The 21,857-nt window shown below is 46.1% G+C and overlaps 1 protein-coding gene across 11 annotated transcripts in view; it reads left to right on the forward strand.

Annotated features, from left to right (window-relative positions):
* The window catches only part of EPS8 (EGFR pathway substrate 8, signaling adaptor), a 1,020,454-nt gene that overhangs the window by 768,500 nt on the left and 230,097 nt on the right, over window positions 1-21,857 (forward strand). For all 11 annotated transcript variants that reach the window (XM_086920872.1, XM_086920932.1, XM_086920898.1 and 8 more), the window contains one exon: window positions 17,375-17,558. In XM_086920872.1, the coding sequence (XP_086776998.1) occupies window positions 17,375-17,558 (184 nt within the window). The remainder of the gene's footprint in view (window positions 1-17,374; window positions 17,559-21,857) is intronic.

Genomic DNA, 21,857 nt, shown 5'->3' on the forward strand with positions numbered 1-21,857 from the left:
TTTGGCCTTACCTCAACCTCTCGAGTGTTCATGAAAGTGATGGTGTTTGTTACAGCTCATCTTTGAAAATTAGGTAAACATGTATTTCTGTACCTTGATGACACTGTGGTAATGTGGGCTTGCCTCACTCACAGATCAATGCTAGACTACAGCCATTCTCTTGACTTCCTTTGTTTTACCATCTGAGCTGAAGTCCTGCCTGAGCCCTATGCATAGACTTCCTTCATAGGGGCTATTCTGTATACTGTGTTGTTCAAGGTTTTTCTATCACCCCAGCAAGTCTTGGACATTCAGGATGTGATCCTATTGTTTCAGACCTAGCCTGGTTCTCAGGGAGGATGGCTTCGAAGCATTGTGGGCTACTTGCTTTGTGCATCCTCTTTGTTTCTTATGACAAATGGCAAATGTTGACCTTGCTGTGGAACCTCCTATTTCAGTGGTTCTAGCAATGGGACAGTCTTTTCAGTTCTATCCAGGCTTTTTAGGGGATTCCTTGGGATCTTCTGTGGTAGCAAACAAACACCAACCTGACCTGCAGCCCACCACTCTCCCTTCCTCACCCAGACTTGACAGATGCATCTCTGCTGGGGTGAAGGGGGTCACCTAAGAGAGAGGTGGAGAACAGAGACCTATGATCTTGAGTGTTGTGCTGGTTCCAAACCAGTCTTTTGGAGGTTCATGCAATATGTCTGGCACTGAAATCTTGCCTGTTGTCCATTAGGAACAGACTGCTGCACGTTCTCATGGGCATAACAACCACCTTCTGGGACTGCAACAAACCGAGGGAGTGGGATTGTGGAGTGCCAGAAGGCCTTTTGTCTTTTGAAATGGCTGGAGCAGCACCAGATTTTTCTGGTGACCATTCACCCACGGATGAGCTAAGCAGGGGTCAGCTGGTGGAGAACAAATGTCAGTAGTATCCTTGAATTTTGGACATTCTCTGGCTAGATCTCTGTCCCCTCAGTGAACGTGCAGCGCTGCTACTTCTACATGCTAGAGTTCCCTCCATGAGTTACTGGGACGCTTGTTCCATTTGCATTAGGTCTCATATTACCCGTATGCATTCCCACCATTGCCTCTTCTGCCATGCGTTTGTAAGAAAATAAAGACAGGTTCCAAGTCATCTTGTTAGCCTTGTATGGAGCAAAGACAGGGTGGTCCATAGATCTTTTCAGTTTGAATGTTTGTCTTTGGATCCGGCTACCTCCTTGGTAGGAATCTCTGTTTTAGCAGAAGAAGCAGAGACCCTGAGTCTCCTCAAGCTACACTTGTAAGCATGGCGATTGAACTGTGAAATCTGAGTTTCTTTGCTTTGTTGCCTAGGTTAGTGGATGTCATCTGGCAGCCAGATGTCTTTGAACAAAATCCACTTAAGCTTGATGCTGGGAGAGGTTTGTGGGACCTGTCATCTTGATCCTCTGCAGGCCAAATCTTTCTATGTATTGTTTCTTTTGTCAGTGGCCAAGCACGGCCTTCCAGTGGGCACAATAAAGGGTCTCATGTCCACTATTATGGCTTTTTTTTATGTTTGCTGGATCAGCATTCCCTTTTCGAGGCACCTGTGGTGATTTGCTTTCTGAAACATCTTATTCACATATTTCTTCCCAAACCTTAAATCATGTTACGTGAGACCTTAATTTAGTTATCACATCCAGCATGTGTGCACAATTTGAGCCTATCCATAATTAGTCCCTCTGGCTTCTGACAATCAAAACTGTATTTCTCATTGTGATCACGTCTGCGTGCCACATGAGTGAATATAAGCTCTTTGATGCAACCACTCTAAACTCATTTCTTTACAGACCATTTGATGCTGAGGACGCGGGCCACCATCCGGCTACATTTGGAGTAGTCGTTTCATATAGGCCTGGCCTGAGCACGCAGAATTTCACTCCGCAGCAAATGTGCATTTTTAAAAGCAGTAAGCTACCTCCCACCCACCCTCCGCACTGCAGGCCCACTTTTGAAGAGCAATTCCACACACAAGACACAGCGTGACGGTACAGAGCAGGTGGAAAGAGACTCCATTGGTTTGCACATATTTCTTACCTGGGTCCACCTGTACATGCAATGCTGTCTAGGATCTACTGGAGGCCACAGGCCAGCTGGATAATGATGAGCATGCACTGTCATTTTGAGTATGGTTTCAACTTCACATTGCATGATATTGCACTGCTCTTTCCTTTTTTAGGTTTACTTAGTCCTGCTCGAACAAGAAATAGATAGCACTCTAGTCGTTCTGAAGGTCGATCATTGTGCAGGGATCTGTTTAGTTTGTCTGTCCTTTGTTTCCAGCTGGTGGGTGGTAAGCTTTACTCTGCCAGGTTTAGAGTATTTTTAGCCAGACTCTGTGCTCCAAGTGGAATATGGAGTGTCAAAATGTCACAAACCCTGCTGGCAAAGTGGAGTTTACCAATCACCCCTACTTTTATGTCAAAGTAAATTATCTACTGGTCGTCTTCACTGCACCTCACCCCTGAAAAGAGTAGGAGAGGCTTCATTGGCCTGACCCTGAGAGAGCACTGAGCTTTTGTATTGACCTTAGAAGGGACCACTGTGTGGAAAACCAGCTCTTTGTTGGTTTTACAGGGACCAATTAAGGCAGTAAAATGCAGAAGAGGACTCTTTGGAGGTGGATAGTTATTTGTATAAAGGTATGTTATAGGGTGGCCAGAAAGAGCACTCCTGGAGGCCAGTTACACCAGGGACAAAGTTGCAATAACTTTGCTAGCTAGGATAGTAGCTGTCCAGGACATCTGCCATTCTGCGACATAGATGTCTGTGCATACAGTCATGAAGCACTACTCTTTTGACAGCTACTTTCACAGGTAGGACCATTTCTGGGGTGGTACAAGATCACTGAAAATCCACCTGTTGACGTGCAGGATTCGTTGCTAGGGAAAAAAGTCGGATCCAGTCTGGCTCTTGGGAAATTGTGAAGGTGAAGGATCTGCTGCATTTAGAGAATCCACCAGAATGATTAAGTAACTTTTTTGTAACAGTACTTGCTGGAATTGGATTCTGAACTTCAATAATCTAGTCTACCAGGTGGTGAACGACTGGGTGTATGCGGACAGGTCGGAACCGGCCTACAGGGTAGACCGGGTGGCGATGCCGAGTGGTAACTGCAAGATGCTGCCATATGCCCGTAAGACACGGGCAGACTGGCCCTCGCACACAGGAGTGGTGATTCAGTGTTGGAGAGAGGCGAACAAATTTCTGGGGTGGACGGGCTCTCTGACAGGCAGAATCCCTCTGTCTCGGCGAGCCATTGGCACACGTGACCAGACTCGATGGCTTTCGGGAATGGAAACTCCCGGGCATAGAATACTCGGGAGATGTGTGAAATGGAGATGCCCCGCTCGTTTGACTATCTGAAAAAAGAGAATGACTTGCAAGAATTACAGCGCTATCACTACCTGTGCCTCATGCACGCCCTACGCTTGCAGATCTGAAACGGCACGTCCATTCCGGAGTTTTCCCCCATGGAGGATAGACTGCTCCTTGAGCCCATCCCTGAGAAACCTACTTCCACTATTTATCGCAAGCTCATAAACAATATGCCTGACCCGCGGGTGTCGTTGCGGGAGAAATGGGCGTGCAACATAGGTGTACTTGAGGATGATGACTGGCAGGACACCCTGCAAAGCCCACGTGAAATAGCAATTTGTGTCCGGTTCCGGTTGGTGCAGCTCAAAATTCTACACCTGGTGTACTACCCTCGCACTCACTTGCATTATTGGGGTAGGTGTCAGTCGGCCCTATGTGAGCGGGGATGTCAGTGGGGCGGTTCCTTCTATCAGACATTGTGAGAGTGCCCCGAGATTGTGCCCTTCTGGACCAAGGTCACAGATACAATGGCGGTGGTAGTGGGCTTTCCGGTTCCGCGGGAGCTCAGGTGGTTACTGTTAATGATTAAGGGGGCTACTGACTGGTCCAGGCATAATGAGGTATGGCTGGCGCTGGCGGTCGGTGTTGCGAAAATAAATATTGCCAGTGCATGGCGGTGCGGGCTCCTCCGCAATGGGACCAGTGGTTGCGAGATCCAGATTGGTGTCAGAGAGCTGAGGAGATCATATATAAGAGTAGAGGATGCACCAAGAAATGGAAAAAGATTTGGGAGCCTTGGTGGAATTACAGGGAGAGGGGGGGTGGGTCGGGTTCAGGGTTTCCAAATTGAATGTCCTGCTTGTGTTTAATGTCGGCCTTATCGTATACTGTGAAATGTCAAACTATCACATGTTATTTGAACAAGGTTCTGTAATGTTTGATGATATGAGCAAAGTTAATAAAAAGATGTATACAAAAATAATCTATAGTCTACTACTATGAAAGAAGAGTTGAAGATTTAAAGATTTACTGAATACACATCCATGAATACCCTTCCATTGCCTACAAGAGCTGTGTACATTTTAGTACCTAAATTAAATCTTCCCTTCGGAGAACAGAAAGATCAGCAGATCTTGCATATTCTTAAACTACAGATCTCTTTTGAACTATAATTCTGCCAGCATTCCTTGATACTTGTGATTATTACAACACATACGTGTTATATACTATGGTATGTAATATTGAATGACTGCTTTTTTTCTGGTAAACTTATATTAAGTGAAAAAAGGAAGCAACACTATTATAAGCAAAACCAAAAAATGCATTTTCAAATGAAAGTTCAGCCGATTCTCAACTACAGAGTGGGTGATAGTTGCTCTTACTGTTCGTATTTTGTCACTTTTTGTTTCCTTTAGAAAGCCCACTTTCAATTGCCCTTTATCGGTCAGCCCATTACTTACTTTCCAAGTATACATATGAATATACATAGTGTTTGAAATTACCATATTTTGCATGGTGCTCCTAGAGATTTTGCTTGTGACTGTTTTTGCTGCCAGTAGAACTATGTGCATTTCACCCTGCTAACCAGGCATAATGTGCCTGTGCTCCTCCTTTCAAATTGATGAAATTGACATTCTCCCTTTAGCCTTTTCAACACACCTATTGGTCCATAGTATATGGTACCTAAAGTGTACCTAGGGGCCTGTAAGTTAAATTTTACCAGTGGGCTGCAGCATCCATTGTACCACCCAGTGTGGCGTCAGAAGAAACGTCTGCAGACATGCCATATGTAGCCCAGTGGAGTAGGTTTTAACTGAAAAATGCCATCTTTCAAAATATCCCTCTTGACTGGCCTAACCCCTTCTTTAGTTAGTCACCCTAAGTAGGTTTTACTGCCCTTTATGGCAAGGTGCATGACATTTCAGAATAGGGCACGTTGAAGTTTATTATTAATCATGTCTTTATAGTGAAAAGGTCCAAAAGGCCATTTTCACTGTAGCAGGGTTAGCTGTTCATTAGGAAAGCAGTGAGACACAATCTCGCATTTATCCTTGCTATCTCTGCTTACGAAACACTCATTGTTCATTCTTGAACTTTTTAAAATATTTATAACAAACCTAGTTTAGTGGTGAAGTCAGGAATGAAATAAATATTTTAGAACAGGTACTTTTGAAAAGTCCCCTGCTAACTGCATAAAACTTCTAGATTCCATTTGCATGAACTTCCAACTCTCACCCAGGAGCTGAATAACCCACTTGATAAGGTGCAAACCTGTACATAGAGCTGAGACAAAAGCCATGGCTGCATGGCGTTGTTCTGATTCACTGGTAGTCTGACCATCTGGGCTGTGCTAGAACTTAATTGTCCTGTGACCTAGCAGGCAGATGTAGGTAACACCTGAGCATGCCCCTTCCTATGTTCCCCTAGTCAACCATGCACCAGGCCTAAATGGAAGAGGAGCTGCCACCAGAACTGGTTTGGAGTGGCCACAGATAGAGAGGTTGCTCAGTTCCTTAGCCATACCTCTAGGGTGGTCAAAGGAGCTCTGTTCAAGGAAAGAAAGATTCCTCATGTTGGTTTTGCGCAGAGAAGAGCATTGTTGGATAGTTTGCAGTAAGCTCCTCAGAAAGTGCTGCAAACGTTGATAGGAGCGTCCCTGGAAACATTTACCCCATTGCTTAGGGAGTGGTCAGGAGTATCCTCCACCCACAGGCTGGCACTGGACATAAATGTTGCATCCCCCGCACCCTCCTCTGCTCTCTTCAGAAGAGCATAGGAGACTGACTGGCTGTAAACCGATAAGAGCCCTGTAGACTGGAATTGCTCTCCCTCTTCTACTTGGAACACAGGAGTGTACTTCATGGGTCAACTTCTGCTTGGGTTACAGGAATACAAAAGGTTCCAAAGGCCTTTTTTTGCATTCCCAAGTGACCAGTTCCAACTAGACCTGGCCTAAATCCTGCTTCTGGCCTATGCTGGAGTGACTCTTGACCCCCAAGTCATGTCTACAAGTTCCTTGACATTTATGTCAAAGTGTACACCTAACAAATCCTGAAACCTAGAACGTAGAAACATTTTGCCAACATTTTGTTCTGAGAACCTGCAGGGAACCAGGACGTCTTGCCAAGCCGATCCGATGAAAGTGCTTTGCCGCTTGGTCAAATATTCACGTCCTCTAGCTATATTCTTTTCCACAGCACGGAATCTGATTCAGCAGGAGCGCATGGAGACGGTGAGACCTCTATGGCCAGGAAGAATGTGAGCTTCAAAAAAATGATAGTCTGAAGAAAGAAATCTTCACCGGGCAAACTCACAAGTTTCTGGCCTGGGAGAGGCCTTCTCTGGGTGTAAAATTCACATTTCTCCCACTCTGAACTTTTCTGTCAAAAATCAGCTGACTCATTGAGACCTCATACAGCCTCTGTCTGACAATGTGAGGACGTCTTTGCCACAGCTCGCTGAATTTCTTTTACTTCAATTCCAGAGTCTAAATCCAAAGGTAAAATTTTTCACGTGGACCTCAGTCACAGTCAGCCTTAATCCCTACCCATGCACTCGTCAAGAGCAACCAGGTGACCACTTTTTGCGCATAACACTATTTGGCTCTATCTCAAACCTTACATTTTAAAAATGAACCATTCCTGTAGGAAATTGGGTTACTGGTTTTGGGTGGTGAACCCCCACTCAAGCAGCAATCACAATTCTTGTCAGGGTGAAACACAAGAAAACCCAATATTAACCTATGCTCGACCCTCGGGTCGCTTGGCACAATAGCAGTCAGGTTTAATTAGAGGCGATATCTAAATTATATATGCAGCACTTAGAGTATTGAAGTGAAGACCCAACAAAAGAAAAATCTCACACCAATTTATACAGAGTAAAATCTGGTAAATTATTTGACACCGAAACGACAAAATTCTAATCAGTGAAACTGGTGATATGCAGTTTTAAATATTTAAATTGAAACAGTGCTTACAAGCACAAAGTGCCAACCATGGTTATCAGGTTGCGCCGGAATAGGAAATAGTCACAAGTGCAGTCTGACCACTATGGAGTGCAGACCATCTATAGGGATCAAGTTAGGCCTGTTGAACAAAGTACCTTAAATCCTGTTTGTGGAGCGCTGCAAGGTCCTACTTCAAAGATGTCACATATTGGTAATTCGGGCCTTAGATGCCAGGTCCTACGTCAAGGATCTGTTGTGCAGCAGAGCTTGCGATGACCAGCTACAGTAAGGCCTGTTGAACAAAGTACTTTAAATCCTGTTTGCGGAGTGCTGCAATGTTCCACATTGAAGATGCATTGCACAGTGGTTATTTGAGCTGCAATACAAAATCCTGCGCCGAGCATCCGCGGTGGTTCTGATGACCTGCAGGGTTGCGAGGAGTTGTGCTGCTCTGCATTGGTTCTGCTGAAGACCATATCTGGGCTGGCAGAGCACCTTTAGCCCCACTTGGAGGGGTTACGACTCACATAAGGTAGAGTTCTGGTACAGGGTTCAAGATGATTGAAGTATTTTCTGTCTCAGAGGCACTGATCAGAGGCCTGCCGACTAACCTTTGGAGAATCAAAATTCAACTTCACCATTAAAGAGGGATTTAAAGTACAATTTTTAAACCCATAAAATGTCTCTCCTACCTGCTCCTAATCAAACCCTATCACTTATTAAGTTCATACGCTAACCCCATGTTATCTCATGGGAGAGGTAGCCTTGCAATAGTGAAAAACGAATTTAGATTTTTCTCAGTACCAGGAAATGTAAAACTTAAAACTACATGTCCAACTTTTTAAATACAATGCACCATGCTCTGTGGGCTGTTTAGGGCCTACACTGGGGGTGACTTATATGTATTAAAAGGAAAAGTTTAGGCCAGGCAAATGGTTTAATTTATCAGGTCGAAATGGCAATTTGGGAAGTGGCAGGCCTGGGACACATTTGAAACGCTACTTCTGCACATGGCACAAGGAAAACCTTTCCTAGCTCTCGTAATGAAAAGTTTCAATTCTATTTAGGACACAGAGGCAAGGATTACGCTTTTCCAGTTTCTCTTTATTTTCACCAGCAGCACCTTTTTAACATTATCAAACTACCTTTCCCATGAACCATTGGGAAAAGTGATGCAAACACATAACCAATTATAGTCTCCCATCATAAATAAAAGTTCTTACTCTGTCTTTAGGCCCTCTCTTTCACGTGACTCAATCCACCTCTTCCTTGTATGTTATTCTGGCTTTGATGATTCCATTCCTAATACTGATAAATTGGTGGTTACATTCATATCTTTCTATAATCTCTTGTTAAGGACATCAGAAACAATACTCTTAATTTAAACCAATACATTGTGCAACAACATCTAAGTTAAATAATAAACCAGACATTACTTGAAAACTATTGCTCGGCAAACGCACGCCACGGCGATCTAGGACAAGATCTCATTCCTCACCCCGGACGTCATCTTCTTCACAGAGATCTGGCTGAACCCCACTTCCATGCCAGACCTCACCATACCCAAAGGCTACAAGATAACACACCGGGACCAAATAAACGAGCACAAAGGATAATTGCCATCAGCTACATCTGCAGCACAACCTCCTTAGATGACCCTAGTGCCCAATTGGAGCATCTTCATTTCCAACTTCATACAGATGTAAAAAGCACCATCGGAGACACCCTCGTATTCAGACCACCAGGATCATGCCCCAGCTTGCGCAACACTATCTCTGACCTTATTGCCCCGATAGCTATCGACTCCGAGCACTGCATCTTCTTAAGAGACCTTAACTTCCACCTCAGTGACTCCGACGATACCAACACAACCGGGCTCCTGGGTAGCATGAGCAACATCGGCCTCGAACAACTTGTCACCAACCCCACTCATGATGCAGGACACTCACTTGACCCCACTTTTACTTCCAGCAGCAGAGTTAAGTACAATTACATATCTCAGCTCACCTTGACCGACCACTACAGCGTCCACTTCACCATCTGAGGATCTACCAACACTGGCACCTCACCCCTCAGCTCCACACACTGAAACTGGAAAAAGGTATCCGAAGATCAGAGGAACAATGCTCTCAACTCCCACCTCCCAGACACATCACCTGAGCCAGAACAGTCAGCTAAGAATTGGGTTACGGAATGCACCAACATACTCGCCCCTCCCAAGCCAGTCAAACCCAATGTATCGGCCAGAAGAGCCAGCTAGTTCTCCACAGAGCTGAAACCTCTGCACGCAACTGTCTGCAACTAGAAAAGAAGTGGCGTATTAGCGAAAAGACAGAACAACATACCATCTCCCAAACACCACTCAGCCAGTACCACAACCTCCTGAGACCAACAAAAACGCTCTTGCAGACTGTATAGAAGTCAGCACAAACTACATCAAAGATCTCTTCGCCATCGTGAAGGAGTTCCCAAGCCCCGCAGCCACCAAGAATGACATCACCCCCTCCCAAGGACTGTGTGACAGCCTGGTGGACTGTGTGACAGCCTGGTGGATTGCTTCCACAATAAGATCTCAGTCATTTACAATAATTTCAAACCCAACCCCCTGCAGCTCACAGCATCAGCCTACTCATACCCACGAATACAAACCCTGAACACCTACTTACCCATTGGGACTCTTACAACTCAAGCCACAATCTCCATCATGAACTCCCATACACTCTGGAGCACCCATTGACCACCGTCCCCATCACATCTTCAAGCTCAGTATCAAGACAATTGGTTATGAGCTCAAGAAAGACCTGAACACCACAGCCTCCTTCCCTGAGGACTGGAAACATGCTGAAGTGAGACACCTCCTGAAGAAACCGTCCGCAGACCCACCAGATTTGAAGAACTTCCGGACCATCTTCCCTCCTCCCCTTTCCAGTGAAGGTTCTCAAAAACCAGCAACTCACCAAACACTTGGAACACCACAACCTCCTGGACCCCTCTAAATCTGGATTCCGAGCCAACCACAGCCCTGATAACAGCCACCAACATCATCAGGGCCCTACTAGATCAAGACAAAACAGCAGCCCTCATCCTCCTGGACCGGTCATCCTCCTTTAACACTGGCTTACACCAAATCATAATCCAGGGAGATGCCCTCAAATGGATTGCCTCATACCTCACCTGAAGAACCAGGAGAATCTGTCTCACCCTCCCCATTCACCTCGGAACTTCAGGAGACCATCTGCATCATCCACAAGGATCATCCCTCAGCTCCACCCTCTTCAACTCGTACATGACCCTCATCCCCCCCGAACCCCCCCGGCCAACACAGTCAGATTGCACAAACTCACATCATCTCCCATGCTGAGGCCACCCAGCTCATCCTCTCGATGTCACAAGACCCCTCCACCACCAGAACCAACTTCCATAGATGTGTGATAAACATCATTGACTGGATGAAGGACAACTGTCTAAAGCACAACTCTGACAAGACAGAAGTCCTCATCTTTATAAACAACACTTCGCCATGGAGAAACACTTGCTGGCCTGCTGAACTCAGCCCTTCCCCTGCCCCAACAGACCACGTCCGCAACCTCTGCATCATCTTGGATAGCAAGTTATCTATGTAGAAACAGGTAAACACAATTCCGTCCCCCTACTTCCACTCCCTACACATGCGTCCTAAGGTCTTCAGGTGGCTACCAATCGACATTAGAAGGACGTCACTCAAGCCCTCATCACCAGCAGACTAAACTTCGTTGACACTCTTTATGTAGCAACTACTGCACGCCTCCTGAAGAGACTACAGACTATACAGAATGCAGGAGGAAAACTTACCCTTGACCTTCCCAAACAGACTCATCACCCTGCACCTCAAGAAGCTATTCTGAATCACGATTTAGAAGAGATGCTAGTTCAAGATGCTGATCCAAGCATACAAAGCCCTGCACAATAAGGACCCGCATACTTCAACAAATTAATGACCTTCCACTAACCAAACAGACCCCTCCGATCCCCCTCCCTTTGTTAATGTTAATTGTTATTTGTAAAGCGCGTCATCGTCAGGCCTTTTCCTTGCAGGCCCCCCACCAGAAATGCCGATCCAACATCAATGAGATTCTCTCACCTGAAACTAAAGCCTGGATTGACCTTCCCCTGCACCCCAAGAACACTGCATTGCTCCCGGAATTCAGAAAAAGAATAAAGACGTTGTTGTTCAAATGAACAGAGCACTGCAAAATAGCTAGCAAATCCAGTGCCTTGAGACCTTCACTGGTGAGTTGCTACACGTTATAAATCTGGATTGATTGACAGATGGGTAAACTACTTACTCCTCATACAAGAGGGATCAGCTTCCTAAGGCCATATCTTACCATCGGTAGGGCAACCATCTTTCTTATCACTGGGTAGGATAATCCTCACCACTGTGTCCTCAATACAATTTAAACGTTAGTACAAGAGCTAGGAAATCTTTGAATCCCTGTCAGGACCCGGAGGCGAGGATTATGCTCTTTGAAAGCATGTTGACCACCAGAGATATCCCATATCAGTTTGAAGTAAAACCTTTTAAATATTGAATCCGAGGACAACCTGCACAATTCTTAATTTTATCCAATCTGGTTCCTAAATTAAGACTTTGAGGCCATTGCTCCTTGAGCCGGATGGGCCCCGAATACAAAGGTGTGAATCCCAGCCTCCTGTATGATCCATCAGACCCACCTGGCTATGGTAGTAGAGGAAACAGCCTTGAAAAGGTTTCCAAAGGGAGATCAAGAGCTGTCTCTCACTCTGGGGTATAAAATTCTGTAGTTATATCCTCATAGGCTTTGATGCATCTCACTAAACATAACTTGAGGATTCTTCCACCGGAGTATGTCGCGTTGAAGGCCGTACCTTTCGAGAACAAGGTAGACAAAAAATTTAGTATGAAGACAATGTCGGACCCCATGGGATCCACGTCCCTTTGCATACACCAACCCATGTGTCTTGTCCAGACTCGTTTATATCTTTTGATGGTACTAACAGATCAGGCCTTCAACAAGAGAGGGCATAAAGAGATTTCTTCTCCTTGACGATGAAGCAGAGACTTTCAAGGAGAGACACCGCCGCCTGTAACTGTTCCGATAGGAGTCTCAGGCATTGGTCCAATATGAGGATGTGATCAAAATAAACTATAAGGTGTGTCTCTTGTGACAGAAGCTGTGAGAGGCTGGCTGGCCTGCCTGGTATTTGCTGTACTCTAATGTAAGTGGGCACCGTGCACCAGTCCAGTCAACCCGTATGATGATTTAAGAGGTCTTAGAAAGCTATCCAAGTGGTAGCTGTAGACAGCAGCCTTCAGGCTCAGTCTTGAAGGAGTGTAAAGCAGCTTGTTTTACCAGAATGCAGTCATATAGTATAGATTAAAAGAAAGGGAACCCCGCAAGGTATTTATAAAAATATGTATTTATTATAGAAAACTCTCCACTACGTTCTAGTATCTCCCACATGCAGATAGACACAAAGCATACTATAGTATAGCAAAGTAATCACAGTAAATAGCACTAATACACAGTGGGCCGGGGGGGGGGGGGGGGGGGGGGGGGGGGGAGATCAAACCATATACTTAAAAATTTGTATAATAACTACGACTCTAGTCTGGACAATGTAGAGAGGATCTTTAATTGCTGGGACCCCAAGGAACCACCCAAGGTGAGTAGATAGGGACCCCACCGAGTGCGTGTGCAGTGTGAGTACACGACTGCGTGCTCCGTGCAAGTCTATGGGGACCTTGTGGCTGGATTTTAAAAGATTAAGGACCCTTCCCAGTGGACTACGAAGAAACCCCATGGAAGACAGAAGGTTGGAAAGCCACCCCACCCGTGGGTACCGAAGTACTCAAGTTACCTAACCTAGGGAAGCTGGGTGCATAGGTGTGAAGTGGTGTCGGAAACCGCCATTGAACCCAGTGGAGGATTTCGAAGATGGGCTGCTGTAGGAAGGGAGAGGAATGTCCTTTGGAATCCAAACTTGGATTCTTGGTGAAGAGTACCTGAAAGCAGAAGGGACAGAGTCTTGTTCACTTGAGAGTTGGGTAGCTGAATGCCCACTGATGTGGGGTGCCTCAGAAAAGTTGCCGGTGACCTTGACTCTGCAGCTGCAGGCACCAGGCGATGTTGAGGACAACCAGGAGCCAAATGTGAGGACAACCAGGAGCCAAATGTGAGCTGTCCCACGAAGGATGTCAAGTGCTGAGGGGTCGGTGTATGGCGGGAGCACCAACAAGCCTTGGCAACAGCGACCCTCGCAGAAGGTCAAGGAAGTGTACGGTTCAGTCCAGCAATGTCTAGGAGACTCACTACACACACAGGAGTCAGGGCAGGCCTGTAGCAACCAGGGGAGCCCAGGAAAAGAAAAGTTGACCCTCACTTAGAACCACGGACCAGAAGCACAGGAGCCACGAGAGGACCTAGAACAGTTTCACAAAACAGTCCATGGAGCACACGGTGGGAGGTCGTTTAAGATCTTTGTGGAAGAAGATGCCAGAGGTTGGGGCTAATCAGAGCCCAAAGCACTTGCTAAGGAATTGCCTCATGCACTTGCAAAAGTATGCAGTGCACAGCAGTTCAGGTATTGCAGCCCCCACGAGGTATTCTGACTTCCAACTTGGTGAGAGGCCAGCTCAGACCTTTAGGGACATAGAAACCCACCTCCTGTGTTGCTGAACCTTTCGGAGTCTGTAGGAGCTCGGAATCAGCAGACCGGTCAGCACTGTTGAAGTGCCTGCAAATGCAGGGGAGTGACTCCTTCACTCCAATGGAGATGATCTTCAGGTGTCCACAGGTCCTGCACAGATCTGTATGGTGCACAGGCACAGACAATGCAGCAGACTGAGTGGGAGACGAAGTCAGGCCCAAACGAAGTCCTGCAAAGTCCAGAGTGCCCAGACGGTCGAAGTGCAGTGGTTTCAGATGTGAATCTTGTCCACGACAAATCTATGGCCTAGCCAGGTAAGCCCTTAGGTACCCAGGGGAGAGGGTTGGAAACATTCAAGGCCTCCTCCCAGGGGAGGGTCTGAACAGGGGGTCCTTTTGTCCAGTTGTGCGCCAGAGCAGGAGCCAACGGTTCCCAGGACTGGTTTATTTTATTTTATTTATTTTATTTTATTTTAAGAGTTTTCTATAGCGCGAACATGACCCTTGGGTATCAGAGCGCTTCACATTACATGAGGTAGTTATAGTCAAGCATGTTATAGTAAACTTTCACAGTATTATGAGGTAGGTACAAATACAGCAATAGAATGATAATATCAATAAAATTTATACAAAGAATATATATATAGAGTATGACATAGGTTTAGTATATAGCTAAATCTAATGTGTAATAGAATCGATCGATCCTAATTGTCTATTTCCTGTGCATATTTCAGTTCCAGTCCTTGATCATGTATTCCGTCATCCAGAGCCTTGCCTATGGAAGGAACCTACTCTTTAGGTAGATCTTAGTTTCCCTCTTAAAGGATGCTGTGTCTGGAATCTTTCTAATGTTTGGAGGAAGTGAATTCTAGATTCTGGGGGCTGCTTCTGAGAAAGCTCTATCGTAAGTTTTCTTCTTCCGGAAGATGGCTGGTCTCAATACCAGCTCCTTTGCACTCCTGGCTGGTCTGTTCCCTCCAGAAAGTTTAATTTTCTGAGCAAGGTAACTAGGTGTATTGTAGTGGAGCGCTTTGCGGGTTATTCATGCCATTTTTAGCTGGATTCTGGCTCCGTAAGGTAGCCAGTTTAATGCTTTCAGGTGTGGTGATATATGGTCAAATTTCCTTGATCCGGTGATCAGTCTTGCAGCTGCATTGAGACATGCCTTCAGTGGTGCTGTTGAAATTTTTGGTAGACCTGCTAGCGTTGTACATCCATATTCAATCCTCGCGATAACTAGTGACTGAACTGCCAATTTGAGATCCGCCTTAGATATGAATGGTTTCACTTTTCTGATGTAGTTCAGATGATAGCGGGCGCTTTTTGCCATTAAATTGATATGGGCTTTCATGTCTAGGTTCTCATCTATAGTGATTCCTAGTGATTTCGCTGAGCCAACTAGGGTAGGGGTGCAGTTTAATGCTGTGAACATATTGGACCATTCCTTCACTTCTGTGTGTTTCTTTGGTGGTGATATTAGTAAGAATTCAGTTTTTTGTGTGTTTAGTTTCAGATGATTGTCAGTTAGCCATTGTAATGCCATTTTTAAGGCCTCATTCATTCTCTTGATGTCTTCCATGGATGTGATCTTGATGTAAATCTGCGTGTCATCCGCGTACATGTGATAGGATATTTTAGAGTTTTGAAGGAATTCTGTGAGAGGTTCGATGTAAAGGTTGAACAGTGATGGCGATAATGTAGAACCTTGAGGGACTCCAATTGAGTTAGGGCATGCTGGTGAGAGTGATTGGTTGACCAGGAATCTTTGCGTTCTATTCTGAAGGAATGATTCAAACCATTTTAGCACATTTCCAGACAGTCCCATCCTGTCATGAAGCCTGTTCAGTAATTTTTCATGATTTAACGTGTCAAATGCTGATGATAGTTCAAGGAGGATAAGTAGACATGTCTGATTAAGTTCTAATGCCTGTAGTGCATCATCGACAATATGTAGGATCGCTGTTTCTGTGTTGTGTCCTGTTCTGAATCCTGATTGGCAGTCGTCTAGTAGCGAGAAGTTAGCAATGTGTTGGCTTAGTTGGTTTTGTACACATTTCTCTATTAGTTTGGCAAGGATAGGGGTGTTGGTCACTGGGCGAAAGTTATTTGGATCTGCTGGGTCCGCTGAAGGTTTTTTGATGATGGGGACGACTTGACCTGTTTTTAGGCAATCTTGAAAGATCCCTTGGGATAGAGAGGCGTTTATTATTTTCGTCCAAATGGGAATCACAATATGGTTTATTTCTTTGAGGCATTTTGGGGGTAGTGGATCACTATAGTGGTCGTTGGGTTTGATGTCTGATAGTGTTTTGGCGATGGTATTTTGGTCAAGTAGTTTGAAGTTAACCCATTGTGCTTTGTTTTTTTGTCCTATTGTGGGTGTTTTCCAAGGTGATATTGGGTGTTTGGTTGTCTGTTTTGCCAATGTTGTCAGCCTCTTTCCTGAGCTCTCTTTCCAGCGTGTTGGCCTGGTCTGTGAAGAATGTTGAGAACTCTTCACAACTTATTTGCGTTTTTGTAGTTTCTTGGGTGGTTTTAGCCTATCTATTGGATTGCTGTTTTAGAATCTCAAATAATTTCCGAGGTCTGTTTTTGGTGAGCTGAAGGTATGTGAGAAATGCTCCACTCAACTGAGCCTTGATTAGATTAACAGAGTCTCAAGGCAGTGCCTGAAAGAGGCTTCTGGGAACAAGTTAATAGTTGAAGATGTGCACAGATCTTACACAATAGGCCAATTTTCTAAAGATACTTTTGGTCCAAAATGATGAATTCTAACTCGTGTTTATATTGTCTTTATGTGAATTGTCATTCTTCAGTTTGAATGACACCCACCACAATTAAAGTTAATATCTAGCATTGGCAAAGTAAATAGATCTGGGCTCTAAGAGAGCTGCACTATTTGCTTTGTAAATTCTTTTTACCATATGGATGGCAGCAATCTTGAAATAAGTTTTCTAGTAATGAAAACCCATTCCAAGTTGGTCACTGATGTCTATGTGTGCATGTGATGCATGTGCAGATGTGCATCTTGATGCAGCTGCTGAGCCATCTTAAACACCATACAAAAAAAGAAGTGGTGGAGAGAGCAAGGAACATATGCACTCCCATTGAGTATGGAAAAAGAGTTCTATTAGGAAAAGAGTTAAAGGAAATAGCTAATCTGGTCAAAATAGTCCTAGGTGGGTAGCGAGACAAAAGAATAGGGACTAAAGATATAGAATCAAGAGCAGACAGCGGAGAAATACAACAAAGCTATCCAGCCTTGAGCAGGAAGTTTACCCTATTGTCCCCCCTAACTATGTGACATGTATTGGAAATGATAGTTTTGCAACAGACATCAAGTGTTGTGCATAGGTGATACATAATCATCTCTAAATCTATGTCAAGCATGTTGATTGTGTTGACTTTGTTTATTTATGTCTGTCAACAGAGTGGATTGGCCAAAAGATCAGTTCATTCCTCCTTATATACCGCGCTTCAGAAATGGTTGGGAACCACCTCTATTGAGCTTCATGGGTGTTCCAATGGAGCAAGACCTGAATCACTTGGCTGAGTCTGTGGCAAATGCAGCAGAATTGCATAGAAAAGAAGAAATGAGAAGATTATCAACAGAGGTATAGTGCTATCATGTCGCAAACAACTGTCATTATTGATTATGTATTTTTAAAACCAGTAACACAGTTGGGTTGATCTTGTTAATTAAAAAGGCAGTTAATGCATGTGTATATATAAGGGGTGGGCGTGGCTACGACTGCAATGGAGGCAGACGTGTTTGTTAGAGCTCTGCAAGAGGCTCCCCTAAACAGGCTGATAACTCCAGCTACAGTCTCAACTGAGAAATGCAAAAACAGTTGATGGGCAGAAAACAGAACAATGTAATACATTCACCCCAGTGTTTAAGATTAAGAGGGTCCCTTAACACCTACAAGGGAGTAGGGCACTTGTTCAGTTGAGGTAAATTCTATTCAGAAAAGACCCATCTATACACACATCAAACACTCCTCTCACTTATGTCTCGTATTCACACCAGCTTCTTTTGAACCATATGTAATGAGAAATGCAACATATGCATAAAAATAATCTATAAAAAAAATTATATCACATACATTTGTTGTTTGTTTGTATACAAAATATCATAATTAAAAAACATATTAGTTCATACAGTTCATTACATAAGCAATACATTAAAAAAAGAGGGAGAAGGATTAAAACGCTTTCAAAACAATTCCAATGAGCATGAAAACATAGAGTGAAAACACTGACAGTTAGACAGAACACTTAGCCTATACAATTTACACCTCCGTCACAATATTTAATTCAAAGATTGGGAATAAGCCATCTGCATTTAGCCTTCTTTCACCAGTCTTTGAAGACAGGATTGTGTATCTAAATGTGGCGTCAACGCGTTTCGATGGTGTTAAATCTTATTGATCCATCTTTCTCAAACCTCTATTTTGTGCACTCTTTCTTGTATTGAAGGTTTTCATGCACACACCTGTTGTATTGGGCGAGAGATTTCCGCTAGCACTCTTATTCCGTCTTTGCATACGTGGGAAATACGATCATCCAAACTTGTAAAAATAGCCTAAATATAAGGACTTCTGATTAAAGTTGTTGGCACCTTAATTTCGAAAGTTCGGTTTCATAAAAAGTGTGACTCAGTCTAGATTCTAAGTTCTCTGAGTTTAACAGTATATGTTGCTCATATCTCGATAAGATATCCTCTCGGTAGAGCCATCCCGGATCTTCAAGACTGGGCCTAAATCCATTGTTTTTTTGCTCTCCACACCACCCCAGTTCAGACATGGCCATTTGCAAATCAGCCTTGACCCCGTGCCTCATGGGAACAGTCCAGCCCGAACTGCCAAGCCATGTCTTCCCTGGACCAGAATCAAGTATCCTAGGACTGGTTTCTGGCTATCAGCCGTCATCAGCCAGGATAGCTTGACTCCAGTGGGGTGGAGAGCACGGACTTACGTCTGAGCATACCCTTCCCACTTGGGGTGACAAATGCAAAAACAACAGTTGATGGACAGAATGCAGAACAATGTCATACATTCACCCCAGTACAGAAATCTGGGCCTAAATCCATCGATTTTTTGCACTCCACACCACCCCAGTTCAGACATGGCCATATGCAAATCAGCCTTGACCCTGTGACTCCAGTGGTGTGGAGAGCACAGGACTCACGTCTGAGCATACCCTTCCCACTCGGGGTGACAAATGCAAAAACAATAGTTAATGGACAGAATGCAGAAGTCGCAATAGAGGGCGCCAACGAAGCGGAGTACACACAAGATGCCAGCCTAGTATAGCAACAGCAATTTGGACTCACCCGGGCCCCGCTGTGCAACATCTGACTGGCGGAACCGCCTGCTACATGGCCCTGATGTGGACGACTTTGGCAGCACGAGCCAGGGGTCTGGCCCCGCCCACAGGGCCGCGAGGAATGACACAGCTGCTGTGAATGGCCGGCAGAGGATTTCTGCTCCGATGCCTGCCGGCAAATGATATGCTGTGGATGTGACCCCCACCCCGCTGCGAACCCACCCCTGTGTGTGCGGGCCGGGATTGAGCGCTGCGGGAAGAGAGCTCCGTACGGCAGCGGTCTCCAGATTCCTGTTGGGGCCGCATGCTTGGTTGTGGAGCTGCTGTGGGCGGCCCCTGGCCCACTGTGTGCCGTTGTGGGTGATTACCTCCCTCCCGCTTGGCTTTAATCCACAGACAGTGGGCCGGGAGTGACGGGAGTGACTGGTGCTCCGGCTGTGCCGTCCGAGTGATCTCATGCCTTGCTCTTGCCCGGTTTGATGACCGACTGTTGCGGGTGGGCAGACCCAGCCAGGCCCGGTTGGGCCACTGGCTCACGCGCGGCGCTACCGGAGTGACTGCCCCCCCTCTTCACGCTGACGGACTGGGAAGGACGGCTGCTTGGGCCAGTCTCGCCATTGCTACCATCAAGGAGCGGATGCGGTGGATGGGCCCCCCTGCTGACGGATCGGGGGCTGCAGCTGGTCACCTCCTGACATCCCCATGTGAAGCTGAGAGTGGGGAACATATTGCAGCCGAGGCCCCTGCGATACTTCTGGCAGGCTGCGGAGATCTGCGAGGACTTCCACTGCGGCGTGGGTGAGAGGGTGTTGAGGCAGCACTGCCCGGGCCACCACGGCTGCCAATGCATCGGCAGCATGGCCCACTGACAGTGGGGCCCCATCCTCAGGAGTTTGCCCGCTGAGCACTTTAACCCTGCACTTACCTGGGTAGACATCGCCATATTGACGCGATGGGTGGTGTTCCTGTTTTCATCTCCTAAAGAGCTGTGCTATATTGTCTTGGCGTCCTACTACTTTGCTATGTCGGCTGCTGGGAACTCACAAAGCTGATACCCTTCCAGGTTCTTTGTTTTGCATGAGCTAGGACGTGACCTGAAGGCCTGGACTATCATCACCTGACACAACAGCAAGTTTTATGCCATCATCCCGACGATCGCTGCCCTGCTGGTACAGGCACATCACTGCACAGTCAAACCACACCTGACAGGTCCCACATGCTCTACCTGGTTGACCCCTGATGAGTGAGTTCCTCATCACCCATTGCTGGATGCGCCACCAACCCTGGCCTAGCTGGATTTTCTGCTAAAAGACTCACTGTAGTACCATTGCCTGTTGAGACCTTGGTGACTGAGCGCTCCAGCTGACGACTTAGTTGCGGTGAGGATTTCGAAGGGTGGAGATCGAGACCCCATCGCCTTGGGCGAGAGCCGTTGGATGCATGCTGGTTGTGGCCCTTTGGTGCAGCAGAGGGAACCAAAGTGGCGCCCAGATCCTGGTGACGCTAAGCTTGGCTCTCCCTGGGTGCGAGACCGGACTAGGCGAATAAAATTTGCATCCGATGTTGGGTGCGGACCGGCATGGGTGGAGCGCAGGCCATACCTCCGCCGTCCAAACCCAAGTTGGACAAAATGGCAAATCAGGGGTCGACGGTTCAGAACACAAGCAAACTTGATGCGGTACTCGCTGCAATGGAGTGTCTGGAGGAAACCATTAATCAAACCCGCACCTCGCTGGAATCCACAATAGACATGGTAGCCATCGACCTCACTCATCTGCTTGCTGATCACCAGAACCTAATGGACCGTACTACTGCTTGTAATCTACACTTGCTGACCTCAAACCGCAAGTAACGCAAACGGATAAACATGTACAAGACGTGCTAAACCATGTGGAGTTCCTGGAGGATAGAGCAGAGGACTCCGAAGGGGAGGGCAAGACTCAATAATGTCCGCAAATGGGAAGGGAAAGAGCCTGCCCTGCACATGGAGACCTGGCTTAAAGATCTACTGCAGGAGGAGTCCCTCTCACCGCACTTTGTCATAGAGCATGCCCACATGGTCCCTGCGAGGCTTCCCTCCCACGGGATCGAATCTGTAGCCCCTGCTCCTTCGGATTCTTAATTACTGGGATCGAGATACCATTTTACAGGAGACCAGAGAGCTCCAGGATATCCACATAGACAACCACAAAGTAATGTTCTTTCCGTACTACACAATCCAGGTACAGCGCCAGAGATTTTTGTTCATGGCAGTGAAGAAGCGTCTGCGGCAAAAAGACCTGAAATATTCCCTACTGTTCCCTGCGCGGCTACGTGTGGTTGCCAGCGACAAAACGCACTTCTTTAACACATCAGAGGAGGCGGAAGACTGGCTGAATACCTTTACCAATGCGGGCCTCGAGACAAAACTGCAACCGCAACACTACCTAAGCTGAAGGACCCTTTTCGCCGTCAGCGTAGGGAGTGCAGATCTACGAGAATGGGGATGCCACCTTCGCAGCCGATGGGCCCGCATCCGGATCTGATCCTCAGTGGGTAACGAGATAACCTACAGGCAGTAGCAGAAATCAGCGGATCACTGAGAA

This window comes from Lissotriton vulgaris, chromosome 1_1 (genome assembly GCF_964263255.1).
Source record: "Lissotriton vulgaris chromosome 1_1, aLisVul1.2, whole genome shotgun sequence".
Lineage (NCBI taxonomy): Eukaryota > Metazoa > Chordata > Amphibia > Caudata > Salamandridae > Lissotriton > Lissotriton vulgaris.